A 20,471-nucleotide genomic window follows, 5' to 3' on the forward strand; every position below is an offset into this window, starting at 1 on the left:
TAATTCTGAATACCATAGGAAGCAAAGAAATGTCAGTTCCTCATGTGAGAAGATGAAATAGGAGTTATCAAGGAGTTTATAGAAAACATATTCAATTAGGAAAGCAATCTCATATGCTTCACCTTAAAAACCAAAAACTCCAATGCAGTTTAATAAGTACGTTCCCCTTTCCTTTAAATATATAGGCTCACCTTCAACCCACCCGTTCATCTCCTCCTGCCCCATCTACCTACCCGATCCTCAGCGCCCACAGATTCAGGACTTTGGACAATTGCAAAATGTATGGTGATCTTTAGGCTTTCAGACACATTCAAACATATTTTCAGTAGCCATTTTTCCCTTTCAATTGCTAACAACCCTTCCTCAATTTCCCTGGTCTAATCATAATTTGTAGCCCCATATTTTTTTGCACCTCCCCACCTTGTCTCACCCCAAATATTCTTGTGGCACATCCCAGGTATCACCATTTATCATTTTATATTTTTTAAAACTAGAATTTCTAAGTCATAACAACTGAAGGATTACTTAGATTGAAAAAAAAGACTTAAAGATGAAGCTCAATAAAATTTTTTAAAAAACACTGAAACATGTTTTTATAATGAACACCTATAGACAGAAGGACTTTCCTAGCCTCCCTGAAATCACATCATAACATAGCCATTTCATCTGCAAAGATGAACTTAAAAACACATGACACTTACAGAAAAGTGGAGTGGAGAAAAATAAACCTATAAGCAGCATTGCATTTATGTTAACATTTATTAGTAATATTCTTGAAAGGATTAACTAGGGAGACAAATAAATTATAACAGTATCAAGAGAATAGTATTAAATGGTTTGAATGTTGTTGTCCCTTTCCTATTAGCAGTTTTTATAAAATGAGTACGTTGATTAAAACAACTAAATTTACAAATACAATTTTATTGGTGATTCACTAAACTTATATCAATCGAGTAATCCCATTCTGATTACAATATTTTATAAAGTAAATAGTCATCCTATTAGAAAATATAAAGTATAATTAACATGATTATTGGTTCACTCTTGGAATAAATCATTTGAAGTAAATGAGTTTTATCTGCTATATTCCTACAGAGTCTACAGAAAATGGAATAGTCAATACAATTAAAATTATTTGATGTGGATTGTCATGTCAATTATATGATCTTCTTTTCTATTTTTGAATGAGCATGGGTGAAATTTTATAAAATGAGATATTAAACATATATTATCAATGATAAGCTTTAAGGAAATGCAGTATTTACTAAATTTTCTGATGATATGTTATATTTATCAATAAAGGAAATTAAGCCACAATTCTTCTAGCAGTAGTTAAAATTTAGAATATGTGAACATTTTTCTACATAATATCAAGTAAAGTACTAAACTTAAAACACCACACTTTTTGAATATAAAACTACAGCTATCTATATGTTTATACTTTATTGTTTCCTTTTACTAGTTAGATTTTTAACAAAATTTATAAATAACTAAATCAATACAATTCTGCTTTTGCTGTTAAAATTACTCCATTATTTATTTAGAACTATTCATTTTTTTTAAGTTAGAAAAGTTCCTTTATGAATTCCTTACTCAAAAGCCAAAAAATCAAGTTTTCAGATATTCCTGGAGTTTGGATGAGAGTAAGGGAATTTCATTTTTTGTTCCATGTTGGGCATAGCTTACAGGGGAGAAGAAAAGGAAACACTGGTTTCTGGGAAAGTTATTCTTCTTTCTGGAATTCCAGAGTATTAATTAAGCCCTTTACTCAACAAGTAGGAGAAAATAAGCTATTAATGTTTTCCATGAGAAAAATTTGAATTACAAATTTTACACTTGAATTGGAGCATGATGATTACATAGCTAAATTTCAAATGCAAATATAAAAGATAGTAATCTAAAACATGCCAAAGAAAATTCACATTACCTAGTAGGCACAAAATTTATATTTATTAAAGAAATTAAAAATCATTAGCTTGTTCAGATAATACCCTTAAATATGAAATGTTATTATTGGATTATTTTTTGATATACTTGTGCATATTTATGTAAGTATAAGAGTAAAAGTTAATCTTAAAATTTTGTGATAATGAAGTTTGCTTTTCTAATTACAAATAAAAATCAATTCTTACCTGCTATGAACAGAATAAGGGAAAAAATTACATCAAAATAGTAATATATATGTAGATATTTTTATCTTTTCAGAAAATAAAATAATTGGGCTAAGAAATCTGTGAAGCAATTAGCAATTACTTAAACTATGAGTTATCTGATCAAAGGAGAAATATCTCTGCTCTTTGTCTCCATATTAATATTATCATATCACATTTCAAGAATAAATGTCTTTTGGAAAGTAGCACACACTCCTTAACCTTAAATAGGGTATTGTAAAAAATTGTCACCATATACTAGAAATTTGACAAATCACAACCAGATTCAAAAATTCTAAGACAGACTTTGAAATACCTCATCAGCATCCATGGCTGTCAGTTGCATAATCTTAGAACCATCTCCAATGTTCTCCTCCACGGTGAGATCAAGCATGTCTGTTGGAAATATGGGTGGATTGTCATTGATATCCTGAAGTGTTATTTCCACCTACAGGGAAAGAAGGTAAAGGCTTGAGTGTGCAAGGTACCAATTAAAATGCAAATGTTCTACAACAATGCAAGGAGTCGGTGGTGGGATGATGTATGGGAATGCTATATTTGATTGTTTCGTAAATTCACAAATTCTCTAAAAAAAAAAATGCACAGCAGAGTTCAGTCAACTATGCCTATCAAAATGAATCAGAACCTTTGCATATAATATCCAAACAACAGAAAATACCTCTAAAGAAAGTGGTAAAATCTTTACAAAACATAAAATCTAAGTAAACATTATTTGACATGGTGATAGTAAATTGATTTTAATTTGCATCATGGAGTTTATACTAGGAAAGTTCCATTAATAAACTCTCATTCCAATCCTCAGATTTGTGTGCCAATGAAGAAATGCCAAAACTTGGGATCATCATTAAGCCTTAAATGTCATTTGACACACAGATGAGAGTGTGTAAATTTTTTCCTGAAATGTTTACATATTGGCAACCAATATCTGAAGGGATAAAAGTTTTAAGAAATACGTAGCATTTTCCTTTCTTGACTCCAACCCACAATCTTTGAGGGGGGAAAAAAATACACAATACTCTATTTCCATTCCTATCACACTGATTATTTGTTTCTAAAGATAAGCAAACTTTCAGATGTTAGGTTTATATAGGTTGCAAATATTAACAGCTTTATTTGAAAGATCCTAACTGTAGTAATTTGTTTGATACACAAGAAAAATGTTTTTAAGAATGGTTTCTGAAGTCTAAACAATAGCTGCAAACCATGTGTCTTCTCTTTTAAGCTTGGTGCTACAGACAAGGAAAAGCAGCTGGTAATTAAAATTAAAGATTTCCCAGTTGGGTCACAAAACTAAGTCATAGAGAAAAAAAGCCATCCAACTAGGATATAAGCAGGACATTTTTCTCATAGGATGCAATGCCATCTTTCAGAGTTATGATGTAAAAACTATATTAGATTCAAAAATAATGCATAACTAAGAGGAAAGAAAAGAGGGTGAACAAATTTCGATTTCTTATTTTGTTGTGTATGGGAAGTAATAGGTAGGATTGCCATTATTCTCTGAAAAGGAATGAGTGGGAACTATAGGATGGTTAGGCAAATGGATGAACAATTGATATAAGGAAAAATCCAGGTAAACAATATACAAAAGTAAGTACTAAATAATTGTTTCAACTGCTATTCCACCTTTTAGCAAGAGAGTTTGATTATAAGCATATGGCTCAAATTAGTCTAGGAATGGTTATGACAGGCAGAATAGGCATTTAGAAGTCTGCCATGTCTGGTTTTGGTTGGCAATAACCTCTCTATGCCACTTCCTTAAAGAAAAGATCCAAGAGAGTCACAACAGCAGACAATAGGGACCATTTCCAAATTCCTTGCATTGTTGTCAAGATAAGAGGTTTTAAAATTAGAGAGAGCAGAGTTCAAATTCTGTCTCTTCTGCTTATTACCTGGTAAATCTGGGCACTTAATATCTCTTATGCACAGTCTCTTCATCTTATAATTGGGTTAAAAATACATATCTCAGAGCATTTTATAAGACTTTGATGATGTAGGTAAATTACTTAGCACAGTTCCTGACACTGAGGGAAGCATTTAGTAAAAAAGAGACTCTTGGTATTCAAACTGTCATTAAAGTCCCAGGAGTTCCTTATGGCCAGAGGCAACCTTTGTTGTAGTGGGTTTAATAAATCAGAATTTCAGGTCCTACAACCCAAATTCAACCAATATAATTCACTTTTCATCTCTGGTAAATATTGGATTTGCACTAAGCTTTCATTTAAGAAGTCTGAACTAAAAAATATATATGCATTTCAAAAGGCAGAAACCACTAATTCAAGAATCAAAGATTCTGAAATCTGATCTCATGGCCATCCAGAAACCTAATCATTAATGTTCCTAAGAAATCAGTAAATATTTTACATGACTTCGTATGTGAATTTTTCATAGTTCTTGAAATACAGTAGAAAAATAAATGAGAAATGAACAGATAACTTATCTAAATGCCTCATAATTCAACTCTGAATTTTAAGCATAATAGAATTTTTTTGAATTCTCGATTATATTGCATCACTACTTTTAGGGCTTGGTCTATCTGGAAACCAAAATGCTGAGCCCCTGTGTGTCTATGTGTGTCTGTATTGTTGTGCAAATGTATTTGTGAATGTGTATACACATATGTGTTTATGTAAGTGTGTGTGAAGAGGTGTGTGTAAATGTGTGTGTACATGAGTATGCATGTGCAGAAGAATGTTAACTTGAGAATAAGGACAATCAAGATTGGCACCAATTAAAATGACATCAGAGGCACATTACTTACCAGTACTGCATTCTAGAAATATGCTGGTTATACCAAAAAGCTTCCTCATTATAAATGGTGAATGAATGAATTGGTTTCTCTTTTTTAATAATTATAACAAAATAACTAATACATATACAATGGGACAAACATTCTTTAAAGTTAGATAAGTACTACTACCATATACATTTTAGGTATGAGTTAACTAAGGTACAAAGAGCTTAAATAGCTGTCTAATATCCCAGAGCTAGTAAGCTATAAGTTTTAACTAGTATGCAAACCTGTCTGCTAATGTGTATGTATATGTGTCAATAAACACAATAAATCATATTTTTAAATATGTCACAGTTATGGAAGCATATTTTCACAAATGTGCATGTTATTACTGTCTGAAATCTAGATCATTTATGTATGTGCTAACTACCCATATGATCTTGGGTCAGTCAATAATTCTTCATTGCAATTTCAAAACCGGCACTAGGTGATACTTAGGTATAGCTGTAGAAGTCTTTGATTTCAATGTTCACTGAGAAGTTGGCCAAAACTCCATAATTTCAGGTATAGTATAATACTTGCTTTTTTATTAGAAAAAATAAATTTAGTTAAATGTTATTGAACACAAGGGTAAACATTTCATAATATATTTATGGTCAACCATTTGAAAGCACAGAAATGGAACATGTTCATCATTATCTTCTGATGTGTGCAAAAGTTGTATTTTTGATTAGGGAAGGGGATGAAGATTGTATCCTGATCCTTTGTGCCATTTTTCTGTCTACCAAGAATTCCTGACCATGGGCCCTTGTTTGCTTATGATGTATGGTCATTTATCTCAATCTTTAAATAATATTTTAGAATCTATCACATAACAGATGTGTACTAAAAATACAGAAGAAGATTCACCATCCCTGGCAGTGAAGAGGTAACACATTATAATAAAGTATGTATACATAGAAACATTTATAGTCATCCATGGGAAATACATTGTTGGCATCTTGATTCTAAGAAGTTTCTCCCCCCCTACACCAGATAAATTTTTAACTGTTTACCTCTTTCCACTGGCAATTGCCATCTCTCCTGATGATTCCGGAACCTAAAATGTGCTTGGCTCTCTGTCTGGGATCTACTACCAAACTAAGGTCTTATTCCACTCCTATACTGTTTTAGACTATGACTACGGTATAATTCATTTTGAAATTTTGTCATATAAAGCACAAGATCAAATATAAAATATTGGGGACAATATCTGGGAACAAGAATGAAAACTATAGCTTTTAAAAATCCTTTCTCTCTGTACAATTAGATCATGTTAAAGAATATGTTCAGTGACATAAACCAGACAGGACGAATATTGTATGGTCTCACTGATATGAACTAAATACCATTGTAAACTTACAGAGTTAACTACAAGTATAGGTTAGTGGGAGACAGAATGTGGGTTGTGAAGAGGAAGCTGATACTGAATGCATGTAGAATGTTTAATAAGGTTGATTGTAAGTATGTGGAAATGGGTAGAGTTGATGGCAGCACATTATAATGAGTATAAATAACATTACTGATTTATAAACGTGCCTGTGGCTGAAAGGAGTAGTGTGCAGAGGTAAATGTTAATTGGAAGTCATAGAGGATAATCTAGGGGCTGTATAAATTGGTAGTTTTGTTGGTAGATGAGGATTGTGGTTAAAAATACAAATATAAGAATGCTCCTCTATTATAAGGTGCTACAAATATGGTAATACATGGGGACAATGCAACTATGTAACTTATAGTTAACAATAATATTGTAATATTTTTGTAGCAAAGACAAAGAAGCTACTATTCATTGCTAAAAGTCAATAAAAAGAATATGGAATTTAGTTTATGTGATACGAATATAATCAAGCATGTTTTTTCTCTTTCTGAACACTGAAGAAACAAGTGGTTTTGTTTTTAGGATTAAAAAAAGATAAATATGCCTGTACAGGATTTTTTTTAAAGCAATGCTTCCATAATTTGTTAAGCTGACTTTTGTCTATTTTATTTTTTGAAGTTAAAATAAAGTTGAATTATTAGGAAAGGGAAAGGAAGAGAAGGGAAGGGAAGGGAAGAAGAGGGGAGGGGAGGGGAAGGGAGGGGAGGGAAGAAAACAGACCATTAGTGGTTTACTTTAAAATTCTGAGATCCTAAAATAAGCTAAATATTATTCCTTAACTGAAAAAATACTGTATATAGTAGAATATGTTCCATTGCTTTAAAAGGTATATCAAAAACTACAGTATAACTGAGCTTTTAGTGCTAGCTAGCTTGTCTTTCCTGTGTTTTACCCATCTCTACATTAGTTTAGACCAGAAGTATCTGAAAGAATTAGCATTTAAATATTCATTTTTTGCAAAAAAAAAATAACCTTTTGAACTCAGATTTCCCTCATGAGTGGCTGTATTTTAAATAGAAACTGCCTAAAGCTTCCATAACTTAAGGCTAGGAGTGGCATTTTTAAGGTATTAATCCTGAAAGGTTATAGAACTGACCTTCAAAGATGAGAGAAACATTACACCATTAAGATAAAGCACTTGCATATTTTATGCCTGCCTATCAAATGCTGACCTTTGTGCTTAGATATTTCTCCCTGTAAAGAACATACATCACTTCACCTGCTACAGTTACAAAGACAGCTGGTAGCTTTGTAGTTGACTAACAACAAATACATAGGTTGCAGCTAACAGGTGAGACATAGGTACTGTCCACTGCCACAAACCCTGTTGCTATTGAGGGAACTTCTTGGTGATGAACCTTATCCATAGGGAATGAGATGCTGATAAATGAGATAATTATATTTGGAAACAATAACCTAGCTGAGATTAAGGGACCTAGCAACCAATTAGTTAAAAAATGAAGGCCTGTCTTTTGGTAGTTTTAGAAAGGAAAATCTTAGATTAAAAATATGGTTGTAGGGGATCGGTTCTAGCTCAGTGGCTGAGTGCCTGCTTCCCATGCACAAGGTCCCGGGTTCAATCCCTGGTACCATCTAAAAATAAAATACTTTCCTCTTTTAACTTTTTACTAAATATGAGGCCTATCATTTTACTCTGCACTGCATCAAGAACGATATGTAGCTTGGGAATTATTTTTTAAATTTTTAAGTGAATAAAAAGAGCAGATAGCTATGTTATCAATAAGCAATATAGTTACTTAAAAATAGTAATTAACAAAGCATTTCATATGTATAGATCTCATTATAAACCATGGCATTTCACAGATTTATATTGTTATTATGAAAGGGATATATTACATTCAAGGCTAAGGAATTAACTAAATAGCAAGGTTTATTATGAACTCATTCCCCAGTTAATAAATGGATAATTGCATTGTGGTCACTATCTCAACTACAATTAAAAACATGTTCTTAAACTCATAACATCTCTGCTACCTAAATACAATGGTTCTTAAAGAATCAGGATGGAACACTTTTTTTTTCTTTTAGGTGACTGTAGAACTTATAATACAATAAAAGTTCAGAAATACATTCATTTGCAAGTAGAAGTATTAGAAATTTTAGAATTGAATCTTAACTATCATCAACTACATCTCCTGTATTTTACAGACTCAAAACCAAAGCACTGAAATGTCAAATGACTTACCGAAGAAAAATAATGTTAAACCTCCTAATTCTATCCCATTGATGTTTCCAAAAGTTTTGTAGGTGGCTTAGCGGTGGAAAGCAAGCAGAATGATGTACCTTGGACCAATAGCTCAGATCTTGTATGAAGATAATGATCTTGCATACAAAATGTACATTTAGTGTCAGTAACAAAAAATAATATTTAAGGAAATTAATATTTAACAGGCTACTCTACTAATACTGTTTCAGCCTAATGCTTTTTCAATTTTAGTTTCCTCCTTATTTATAGGGAAAAAACACTTGTATGGTCTTATCTTAGCCATACCATTGGATGAGTATTAATTATTCAACAGAAAGTTTGTGGACCTACATTACAAGTGAAGAAACTTTAAATTTTTTATAGATAGTGAAAATGAGTGTTTTCAAAATGTCTACTAACAAGCTATTTTTTTCTTAAAAATACAAAACACATGATGGCACTTTTTAAGAAAGTACTTAAATCTATATAGTGTGCATGACATAAAGTACACCAACTATAAAATAGTAAGAGAAGATGCATCAAGACAAATAATACTTGATTATTGGTTTTATCTAGTGCCATGCATAATTATCTGCATTATTGTATCCTAGTTTTCATGGACCGAACACTCAAAAATTTAATTCCCCTTATAATACTATTACCTAGATTAAATTGTAAAAAAGAACGGTGCTAAAATTATGTTTTTATAATTTACAAGTATTTCCCTTTAGTTGCATAAAAATTTTTTTTCTCTATTATTTCTTTACTAGATTTATATATTACAGAAACCAATTGTCAATCTCTTCAGGTTACCAAGGATCATTTTCACTGCTCAAACTAATGATTTTTAGATTCTAACATCTTGAGAGCAAGAATTATCTTGCTCTTTTTTTACATTCTGACAAATTATCTATTCCTAACATGTAACAGTTCTTCTAGATATAGTTCTGTTTTAAAAGCAAACCTGGGTTATTTTTGCATTTTTAGTAGAATCACATATTCAGTAAATTTAATAGTGAAATATTTATGCAGTTGGTATGTAAAATAATGTATTAATCAAAGTTGTCCTCTATTACAATGATATTTATAACTAATTCAATGCTACTGATTTCCTGGTTCTTGTGATTCCCCAAAACTTACAGTCATGTCATCATGTTGTACAATTTTATGATATTATAAAATCACATTTTGTGATAATTCAGTAACTTCATACTCAGCACCATGACTTAAAATTTACAGTGCTTCAGAATAACATCTTATATATATTTTGTTCAGAAAATCTCTCACTTGGGAGACTGGAAACTAAAATCCTAAGTAATGCCTCTCACTACTTTGGAAGGTGCTATGCTAATATGAAAGCTAGAACTAAACCAACATCATCAGTTAGCTACTCTGTAATAATAGCTGAGCTCATTCACATGTGCATCACCCATTAGAGGCGAATATGATGTTACTCCAATGACACTGCTAAATGATTTCCTATTTTATTACTGAAATTCAATGAGGTAAAAAGTCAAATCTTACATACAAAACAATTTATATTTCATCAGAGTGAAAAAGAATGCTAGAAACCTACCATTTAATTTTCTGTGTGGTTGGCTCAAGTGAAGAGTTGAAGTTGAAAACAAATTAACTAAATTGAACACAAAGATCAGGACAATCATCCTGCCTGAGCTGCAGCTTCCTTTGACCCTGAAAAGGAAAACTCCACCTTTCCTGCCTGAGATGCATCTGTTGTGTAAAATCATGAGTTGGCCCACGATGCAATGAAAGGCTCAGTGCTGGAGGACAACTCGATAACACTGCATCAGGGGTATGTGCGCAAAGGAGCACTTTGAACTTTGGAATCAAGACAGCAACATTTATTAAACAGAGACATCAGGAGGGAAAGGCATAGCTTCAAGAAAATAATCAAATTTCATTCCACAATGTTTGGCAATAGCTTTATATGCTTTTTCAAGTGAATACAAATATAGCTTGATTCATTTAATTCAATGGGATCGACACATTTTGCATGTTTTATAGGCTTCCAATAACAAACCTTTATTTAGTAAATTTATTTAAAAGCTGACATATAAGGAGATTAAATAGTACAATGTCTTATCATATTTCAGCAGAAAATTTGACATTCTACATTAGTTCTTTTCATGGAAGAACTAACTTCCTAATTTCATTTGGTGGAACATATATCCAATTCCTTTTTTTTTTTAATATCAAGTATAGAATTAAATTCAGTCATTAGGAAGAAGAAATAAATTCAGCACCTCCTTTTACTGTCATTCATGGATTTAAGCCCTAAATATTTCTATTCCTTAAAACAACAATAAAGAGCTGTATTGCTATGAAATGATGGTGCCAGGGTTTGCATATTTCCTTTAATTTGTGTGCATTTCTTTCCTATTTTGGGTGACCACTGGGAATTCTGCTGCCATGAGTCTGGCTGAAAGGTTTCACTACATCCAAAACACTTCATCATGTAACAGAGCCAAAATCTATTATGGTTTGCAAGTGACTCATATTTTAGTCATGAGAAGGCCCTAACAAAGAACAGTTTACATGTAAGTTACCCTAAATGTCAGGAATTTAATGTTTGGTATAGGTGGGTATGCAAGGTCTGATCTTACTCTATGAATAAGACTTTTAGGTATTTATTTATTTATGCTGTATAACTGACATAATTCGAAAGGGTCTGTGGTAGCTATAAAAACAGTGTCATGTCTAATCTTAAGAGTATTATTTAACTTTTGAAATTAAACTCTTGAAGAAAATGGGAGAAATCGACTTTGGAGAAAAGCCCTGTGCCCCCACTCCATGAAAAACTGGCAGAGGCTCAGTATGACCTATTAGGGAAAACCAATAGAAACACTTCTGCATTTATGAGCAAACTATAAATTCTTAAGAAGGCAAATCTGTTACAGGCCCAAATTCTACTGAAGTTTCAGGAACCATCAGAAAGTAAATCTATGCATGTATGATGAAGTTCCCTTTAGAACTACAGGGGAAAATCAAATAAACATTGGATTTTACTAGAAAATGAGCATTTAAATACAATATTTCATCTTATAAACTAAATACTATATTTCGCCATAAATAATACTTATAGTTTATTTTACAATCAATACTATTTTGCTACATTGTATTTTTAAAACATTTTAGTAAAAGAAACATGACCTAATGATAATATTTTAGAAATCAAAATTTGATTTGGAAATTATAATACTTCTTGGAATTTTGGGCTAAACATTTTGTCATTTCAAATTTTATACCATAAGTATCAAATATATGTATATTTAATATCCGTCAATTTATTTCACACAAAGATGTAGTGTTCAAGTCAAAATATTAGAGGATATGGAGAAAGAATAAAACATACATTTTATATTCTTTTTAGTTTCACTTTTTAAAGCAAAGTAAAATTAAACATGTTTTAAAGCAGGACATACTTCTTATATACATTACACGTAATTATACTACTCAAACAAAAGCAATCAAGCTAATCTCTCTCCATTAAATCTCTTCTTTTCTAGTAGTCAGCAGCATATGTTACTGGGATTTCAATGCTTTCTTACTAGGAAGGAAATATGTACAAGTAACAGGCAGGCTTGGAAAATAGCCAGAAATGGCATGACTGGCTAGAAGTGAGGAAAAGACATAGTTAATTCTATTCTTAAAACAAAATGTTTTCCTTAACTCCCTAAATGTGTGGTGACATAATAAAAAAGCTAGTTTTGTTGTACTTTCAATGTTGTTCAAATTAGAACCAAATAAGGATTTCTTTTAAGGCAAAGGCAATCATGTGTAACCACTTCAACTTTTCCTGAAATCAATACTCATAATTTCTGCATTTTAACAGAGTCTTAGGGAGCCCAAAACTAAATGCAGAATAAAAGATCAGGCTAAAATATGTGTGGTTGCATATGAAACTCATGGAAATTTTTATACTATTCTTCAAAACAAACACCCTGCAAAGGATCTTGTAGTATACTTTTCAATATATATTAATCTGAATGTGGTAAACACGTATCAAAGGGAAAACAGTCAAACAAACAACAACAAAAAATACTGCACCAATTTTTCCTTCACTTTTCTTTTTTGACCTAATAGTTATTGGAGTATTATAAACTAGAGACTGTATCTATTAAGGTCCCTCCCACTAAAGGTGGAGTTTCTGTCCCTGTTTCTTGATTTTCGGCTCAGCTGTGAAACTTGCTTTGGGCAATGGGATATTTGCAAACATGACACAAGCAGTGGCTTAAAATGTACTTGTTCTCTTGCACCTCTGTCATGGTCACTAGACTGACATGCCTCTGCTAGCCCACTAGTACCAGAAGGACAATAGTTACTGAGTAGAGAGATGTCCACTAACTGAGAGACCTGCAGCCTAAAGCAGTGTCCCAGATGACTTCAGCCTAGATCAGTCCAACTCAAGCTTACCCACAAATGCGTTAGAATAAATATAAATTACTGTAGGCTTTTGAGATTTTGTGGCTCATTATTATGCAAAATTATTGTGGGACTAGAGAACAGATATACAGTATTTTATTTAATTTTCATGCTCTAAACAAGGTATTACTGTTCTGTTTAAAACAAAGACCATGAAGAAGAGAAACTAATGTCTGTGGTATGCCTTGTATTGCTGTACTGTGCATCCTCTTTATTGCTATCAATTTTAATAACTTGTATAAGTCCCCATTCTCACTAAACATGTCATAGGTCACACCCCTATCATTTTTAAGAAGTGGCAATTCAAAACAAGACAACCCTCCCATATACATAACCCAAAGATCAGGGAAGGGATGGGAATACCTGACTAGCAGGAACAAAGCTTAGGTCGGGATGAGTCAATCAGATTGTCTTTCTTAAGAGTATAGAATTATGACGAAATAAGAACTAACTAGAGAACAATAACAGCACAAATACAATAAGAGACAATGCAGCCCTCATGAGAAAAATACCTCCATCTTCAGTGGTTTCCTAGAAACCACATGAGGCCTAGCTAGACTTTTTCATGGATTAGTACAATGTCAAAATAATCTCTCTACCCCATTTCACCTTTGTTGAATTGAGCAGATTTTTATTTCTTAATACTAAAAAGGTTTATTTAATCATAAGAAAATTTTAGAGGATAATTTTAGAAAGCTTAATTTTTATGACTGCCCTAAAAAGGAGGATTTTGGTTTTTAAATTTTTTCATAAGATCTTTCTTATTTTCTGTCAGTCTACTGGTAAAAAAAATCATGATAAAGTAATAATAATTGGAAAATAATTTTTATGAAAAACAAGTTACCATCATTTTCTAACAAAATTTTTTAAAGACAAAAGTTTAATAAACAGGAAAAGGAAACAAATTCCCTTCAGGGTAATAAATATTTCCCTTCTTATAATAATCTACCATTTCTTCTAAAAATATTAATGTCAGAGATCCTATATTATTAAAAGATTTTTAAAAGATATGTGTATTAGACAGCATATGTATATCAAAATATATAAATCTGCCTTCTATTTCCTATATGTGAGTTAATTTAGAATTAGATTCCTACTCTTGAATTTGTGGTTGAATTTATTGATTTAGTTAATACCTATGCAAATATATTGTTCAGTTTCTATGAGAGTGCTGGTAAAATGTTGACAAGTAAATCAAGTTTTAGCGACCCTTTAAAGATACTGCTAAAGAATCACAGCATTTAAAAAATGCCAATTGGGGGGAAACGGACTTTGGCCCAGTGGTTAGGGCGTCCGTCTACCACATGGGAGGTCCGCGGTTCAAACCCCGGGCCTCCTTGACCCGTGTGGAGCTGGCCATGCGCAGCGCTGATGCGTGCAAGGAGTGCCGTTCCACGCAGGGGTGTCCCCCGCGTGAGGGAGCCCCACGCGCAAGGAGTGCGCCTGTGAGGAAAGCCGCCCAGCGTGAAAAGAAAGAGCAGCCTGCCCAGGAATGGCGCCGCCCACACTTCCCGTGTCGCTGACGACAACAGAAGCGGACAAAGAAACAAGAGGCAGCAAATAGACACCAAGAACAGACAACCAGGGGAGGGGGGGAATTAAATAAATAAATAAATCTTTAAAAAAAAAAAAAAAAGCCAATTGGGGATTTCCATTCTCCAAAGTCAAACACACATTATAAGTCAGATTAGTAGATTTTATAACATTCCACTTATGTACATGAAATATGCCAGTCTGACAGGACAGAGACAAGGATAGAGTTTTTGCTACTGGTCAATAATTTTGCTACATTATATTTATTTTAAAAGGGATTTCAATGGGCTTAGTTAAAAAATAGTTATAGGCTTTTGTATTTAAATAGGTACTTCAGAAGAATGGAAATGGGGAGAAGCTAAATTGGTTGAATTTTCAGCTCTGTCCAAATATAGATTTCCATGATATGACCCAATATCAAAGTAGTTTAAAGAAGATTAAAAACTCAAGCAAGAAAAAAAAAAATTCTAGTAGATACCAAAACTGACCATAAAAATATAACCATAATTTAGGAGCTAAGAGAAGTATAGAAGGGAAGAAAAAAGTCAAGAATATGTGACAATTCTATCATTAAATTTTTTCCCTTCCAAAGGCATGCCAAGAGATTGACTTAATGGGTAATTTTTGTGGTTGTCTCTCATCATTCGACTTAAAGACTAATATGACTATAATGAGTACTACAAATTCATAATCAGTAATTTGCAAATGTATATTAGTTGTTTAATAAAATTATTTGCTTACTAGCCTTAGTCTTTTGGCTTGGGAATGTTTCTGAAATGGATTAGCATAAAGGGGAATTCATGATATTAAATAAGGTAATATAAAGCAATGTCTATCAAAAAGAAAGAAAACTGTTTTTGCAATCTATTACTAATTAGTTTTCTCTGCACTCATATTTAAGATACCATTGAATTTTTTTAAACCAGGCAAGTATGCACAAATAAAAATATAGCCATATAGAGGATTAAAAGAAACCTACTAGAACAGAGTTGCAAGCACTTCAAAACTGTCAAAATTAATGAGAATGACAAAAGAAACAGTGCAGGACTCCCATGGAGACTAACAGAATTTTAGCAGTCTGCTTGTGTTAATAAATGTTTCTAACCTTTTCCTCTAGTGGTTGTAATTAGATACTCAGAAACTGTGATTGTTTTCCAATTCATCAGAGAATAGTTTTTATTAAAAGAATAAACTGCAATTTTAATAGTCTTTACTAATGTTTTGTTAATACTTAATGAGTTAAGTATTACCAACACGTTCTAGTGACAAGTTTCAATAGTATAGGTATTATATATGAAATGCAGTTTGCAAATATTTGCATAAAATAATCCTTAAAACTAACAAAAACATCTGTACATGACATTGTATAAGTCCTTCCTTTTAAAAAGTATTTTCTGATAAAAATTCCAACATAAACGATTCACTGCGATAAAAATTGCTTGCACCTGAGGGTTAATATTGTTATTCAAGTTTGTTAGTAGCATTCACAACAGCCAAAACTTATGTCTTTCTAATTATAAATTTTTATCAAAGAACCATCTTCAGCAACCTAAATTTCCCTATGAGTAATTTCCATAAACGTGTGGGAAGCGTGTTTTAGAAATTTAGTTCTTTAAAATTAGAAAGTATGAAATAATTTACAAAATTTTGGTGAAGAGAAAATAAAATTATTTTCTAGACAATTTAATGCATTTCTTATAGAGTTCTACAACCAAATACTTTGACTTTTAGAAAGCTGGTTTAGACTGGTAATATTTTTCATTCTTTGACAACATATTTTAACCATGCCAAATAAAAGTAATTTGCTAAAACAAAAATACTTTAAGCTTTATTTTTCCAAAGAGTCCCAAAATGAAAGACATTGAAATGGGTCCACAAATGTTTTCTATCGTTCATTTAATCAAGGATTTTTTGTTACCATTCTGTGAATACCTTTCTTATTAACAAGATGCATATTTTTAAAATACAGGATGAAATTTCAATGCAACCAATGAAACTTCAAATACCAAACAATTTTCATAGACATTTTTGAATAGAGATATATTTCCAGTTACAACACAGTGATGGAACTACTTTTCATAAAAAATTAATCTTCTAAGTTCAGTTTTACTTCCTATAACTATAAATTTTGTAGTAGCAATTGAGATAAATTGAGTTTTATTACAGTGTGAATATTGGGCTTGAAATTTTTCTCTCCATTTATTGGATAGTATTTTGAATTCTGTTAAATTACAGGTTAGTTTCATATCTATTTGAGAAATCATATTGTGCATTTGGTGACCAATAATGACAATACGTGTTTATTTATGTTATATCATATGACAAAACAATTTTAGAAAACTAAAGATTAGAAGACATACATAAAAAAATTGGAAATAAGAACCTAGAACAACACAAATAACATCTAATTAAAACAAAATACAATGAGATTAATAATAATTATTCATTTTGAGTCTGGATTTAAAAATAAGATTGATGGTAATGCAAGTAAACTATAAGGGTAGAGAGAGTAGCAGTTTAATCTGGAGAAGAAACAGTAAATGAAGATGAATTTCCCCAAATTTTCAGTTAATGGCTTTCTGGAACAGAATCAACAGGGAGCCATCTTATCCCTAATTATTTCAGTGAGAACTGTTTAATTAGCATATAGACCTTTTCTAAACTGGATAAAGTCTTGCAGTTCCAGTGTCAATTTTAATTATATTTATTATAACACTATTTAATATGTAAAAATATAATTGGTTAAAAATACTGTGAATAAATGTAGTTTTTATACAAATGGTAAAAAAACAGATTTGTAAATTAAACGCATGTATACAAAAGTACAAAACCAATAGAATTCAAATTAATAGCAATAATTACATATGACAGATGTTGTTTTGCTCAAACTAAGTTCTCCATTAGCAATATGGTACTTCATACAGATGCATTTGTACAGATTATCAATCCCACCTGGGTTCTAGTCTTTGTGCCATTAACCAACCACCTATAACTTTTTTAAGCCTCAACTTCTTCATAAACAAATTGAGTCTACCAAATGCAAAAAATAATGTAATTTTATATAAAGTCAGGTAAATATAAGGTAATCTTAAGAAAAGTTTCTGTTTAAATGTAGTACAGGTGAGTACAAACCTCAGTAATTATTAAATGAAATCTTATAAGTAATTATCATATTTTAATTTTTGCTAATAAAATCTTTACTTGTTTAACATGGAAAGAAGTATTTATTTAAAATGCTTTCATAGAAGACATCAAAAGTCACAGAGGATTTTAGGACTTTTGAGCCAAGTTTCGAATGATTTCTAGCTGATAATGGAAACTACTGAACCCAGGGCAGAGAGCTGAAAAAGATTATTTTTAATGAATGGTTTCTAAACAGATTTACCATTTAGAATAGCCTGAACAGAATTTTCAATATCACATTTCCAGGTTCCAAAGAACTCCTCTCAGTAGGGAACCCAAGTAGGTCACCAATACCTAAGCAAATGTGTAAAGAATGGTCATTGAGTGAAATGAAGATGAATATATTCAAGCAAATGCTCATTGGAGCTACAAGTGAGACAAGATAGGTAATAAAAGCTCTTTTGTCTTTTCTGTCACAACTGCCTTAGGCAAACAGATACTTAAGGAATACATTGGCTGTGCCATTAAATTTTATGGCAAGGACGTTTGTGAGTAAAAACCTTCTTGCTATATTTAAAATTTAGAATCCCGAAGAGGGAATCTAAATTCATGATCAAAATTTCCTTGTTTTGGTTTTATGAATTGCAAAATCAGCCCTATGGAAATATTTCATACTATGTAGTTAAAAGTTCTCAAATGATAATCTAAAAAAAAAATAGTAATAAATCTTGAGTGTTAATTCATTTTGTTCTTAAGATGCAAACATATCTGTGAATTCAAGTCACACTGTTACTCAACATATATAGGAAATCAATGTCATACTTCACAATTTATCTGATTCTAACAAACCTAAATCATTTCTCCAGGTTTTTGTTATTACAAATACTTGTTATCTCTTAATTATTTAATTGTATTCGTCTGGTAATCTATATCTGGTTACTTAATTATTCCGTCTGACTTTATAAGCCATGCCACCTGGGTTTAGCTAGGACTATCTGGTCTTCTCAATAACCTTCTTTTAGGTAATTTATTCAGCAGATATTGATAGAATGCCACTTCTGCACACTTTACTAGGCTACTCTTGAACAAGTAAAAAGAGAAAATAGAGGTCAATCTGGACACCTCTGGGAGTACACTAAAAACTACTCAAGCTCATCACATGCAGTTTCTAATTAAGTAATACAATATCTATTAAAACATTTAAAATATTTTATACCTGCAAGCATTATTATACTACCTTTTGTCAATGTCTTTATTAGTGACATCACTTTTGTTGATCCATTATTCTTAACAACAGAACTGATTAACTATATTCAACTTCAACAAATACTTAGTGAATGCCTACTAGCTGTTAGGTGCTGCCCAGGCTATTCTGGCCCTCAAGGACAACATTATTCCCACCATCATGCAATACAATAGCTGAAAGATTGATGTCTATGATGCTTCTGTCTCAGGGAAGTTTTCCCTAAGTGACCGGACCTAAAGAATATTCTCCATATACAACATCATTCACCATTATTTAAAGATATTTAAATTTAGTCATAAAAATTGTGACAATCCATAATTATCCAACTTATACATTGGTATAATTATCACATCCTCCACCTTTGATTCTCCTATAAGAAAGACCTTCTTCATATTATTTTCAATAACTATTGGTGATAATAAAAAAAGTTATTAAATATAATTTTATCACTATTTAGAGATGAGAAAACGAAATCAAAATAGAAGTTAATTTACCTAATTTTTGCAGAACTAAACCTAGATTTTGCATGTCCAGTTCCAGTTCCAGTAATGATTCTTTCACCCCACATTAACCTTTTCAAAGACCAAATAAAATTCAAATTCAATGCCATGGCCCGCTCACCACTTACATTAAGCAACAGAATGAACTAATTAATACAGGTCATTGTAATCACCCAAATTGTTGCAGGAAAGTTAGGCATTTTTCTTCCTGGCCATTTCTGATTGTAGAACAGTTGTTCCCTGTTTCTTAGAAAACTATGCTGATAACATTTAAAACATTAAGTTCAGATAAGAGATCTACTAGTTTTACCTTATTCACCTGAAATCTTATCTCATGTACACCCTCCAGCCATAGTATATTTATGTTAAGTGTCTGATGTGTATTTATATTAACGGGAAAGCAGAAGGCTGATATATATTTTTCTAACTTAAGGAGACATATGCAGCATATGTGAAAAATATAATTTTAGATACATAATATGACTCTCCTTGGCATAGTTATTCGTTAAGTCTTTTAAGATCTTGTAGCGCCAAACACAATATTTTTATTTTGTCATTTTGCCAAAGTGAAACTTGACCACTGAAATCTAAAGGATCTTCAACAACAAGGCACAAATAGATGAGAGTTTAAATTCACTCAAGTAACATTTGAGGCCATAGTAAGCATGGAAAACATGATTACCTTTAAAAGTACAGTTTCCAAAAATTCTCATAAGAATTCTTCAGCAGGCATTTGGCTAGAATCCAACTGTCTCTTTTTTCTCCAAAGAAAGTTTTGGATATATTCCTATCTTGCTATTTTAGAGGGAAATAAGATATTGCCAAATGTCATGTGTGCATGTGGTATTTTTTAATCATACTTTAAAAAATCTTAATTTGCATTCCATTTTGAGTTTCAGATTCAGGAAAGTCTCAAATCAAATTCAATGGAAAGAGTTAACATTTTTCATCCAATACCAATTATATATTTATATATCTCCTAACTAGAGAAAAATCACAGGCTTCCTGGCTTCACTCCAAAGACTCTACCAGTCAGACTCATTGGCTCAATTCCCATTCTACTCTAAAATGCCTTTTTTAGTTTGCTTTTCTTTGTCT

At 31.7% G+C, this 20,471-nt stretch overlaps 1 protein-coding gene across 1 annotated transcript in view; it reads right to left on the reverse strand.

Annotated features, from left to right (window-relative positions):
• The window catches only part of FAT4 (FAT atypical cadherin 4), a 182,620-nt gene that overhangs the window by 110,963 nt on the left and 51,186 nt on the right, over positions 1 to 20,471 (reverse strand). Inside the window, exon 2 of the mRNA XM_058292962.1 lies at positions 2,467 to 2,598. Coding sequence (XP_058148945.1) covers positions 2,467 to 2,598 — 132 coding nt within the window. The remainder of the gene's footprint in view (positions 1 to 2,466; positions 2,599 to 20,471) is intronic.

Source organism: Dasypus novemcinctus, chromosome 1, assembly GCF_030445035.2.
Source record: "Dasypus novemcinctus isolate mDasNov1 chromosome 1, mDasNov1.1.hap2, whole genome shotgun sequence".
Classification (NCBI taxonomy): Eukaryota; Metazoa; Chordata; class Mammalia; order Cingulata; family Dasypodidae; genus Dasypus; species Dasypus novemcinctus.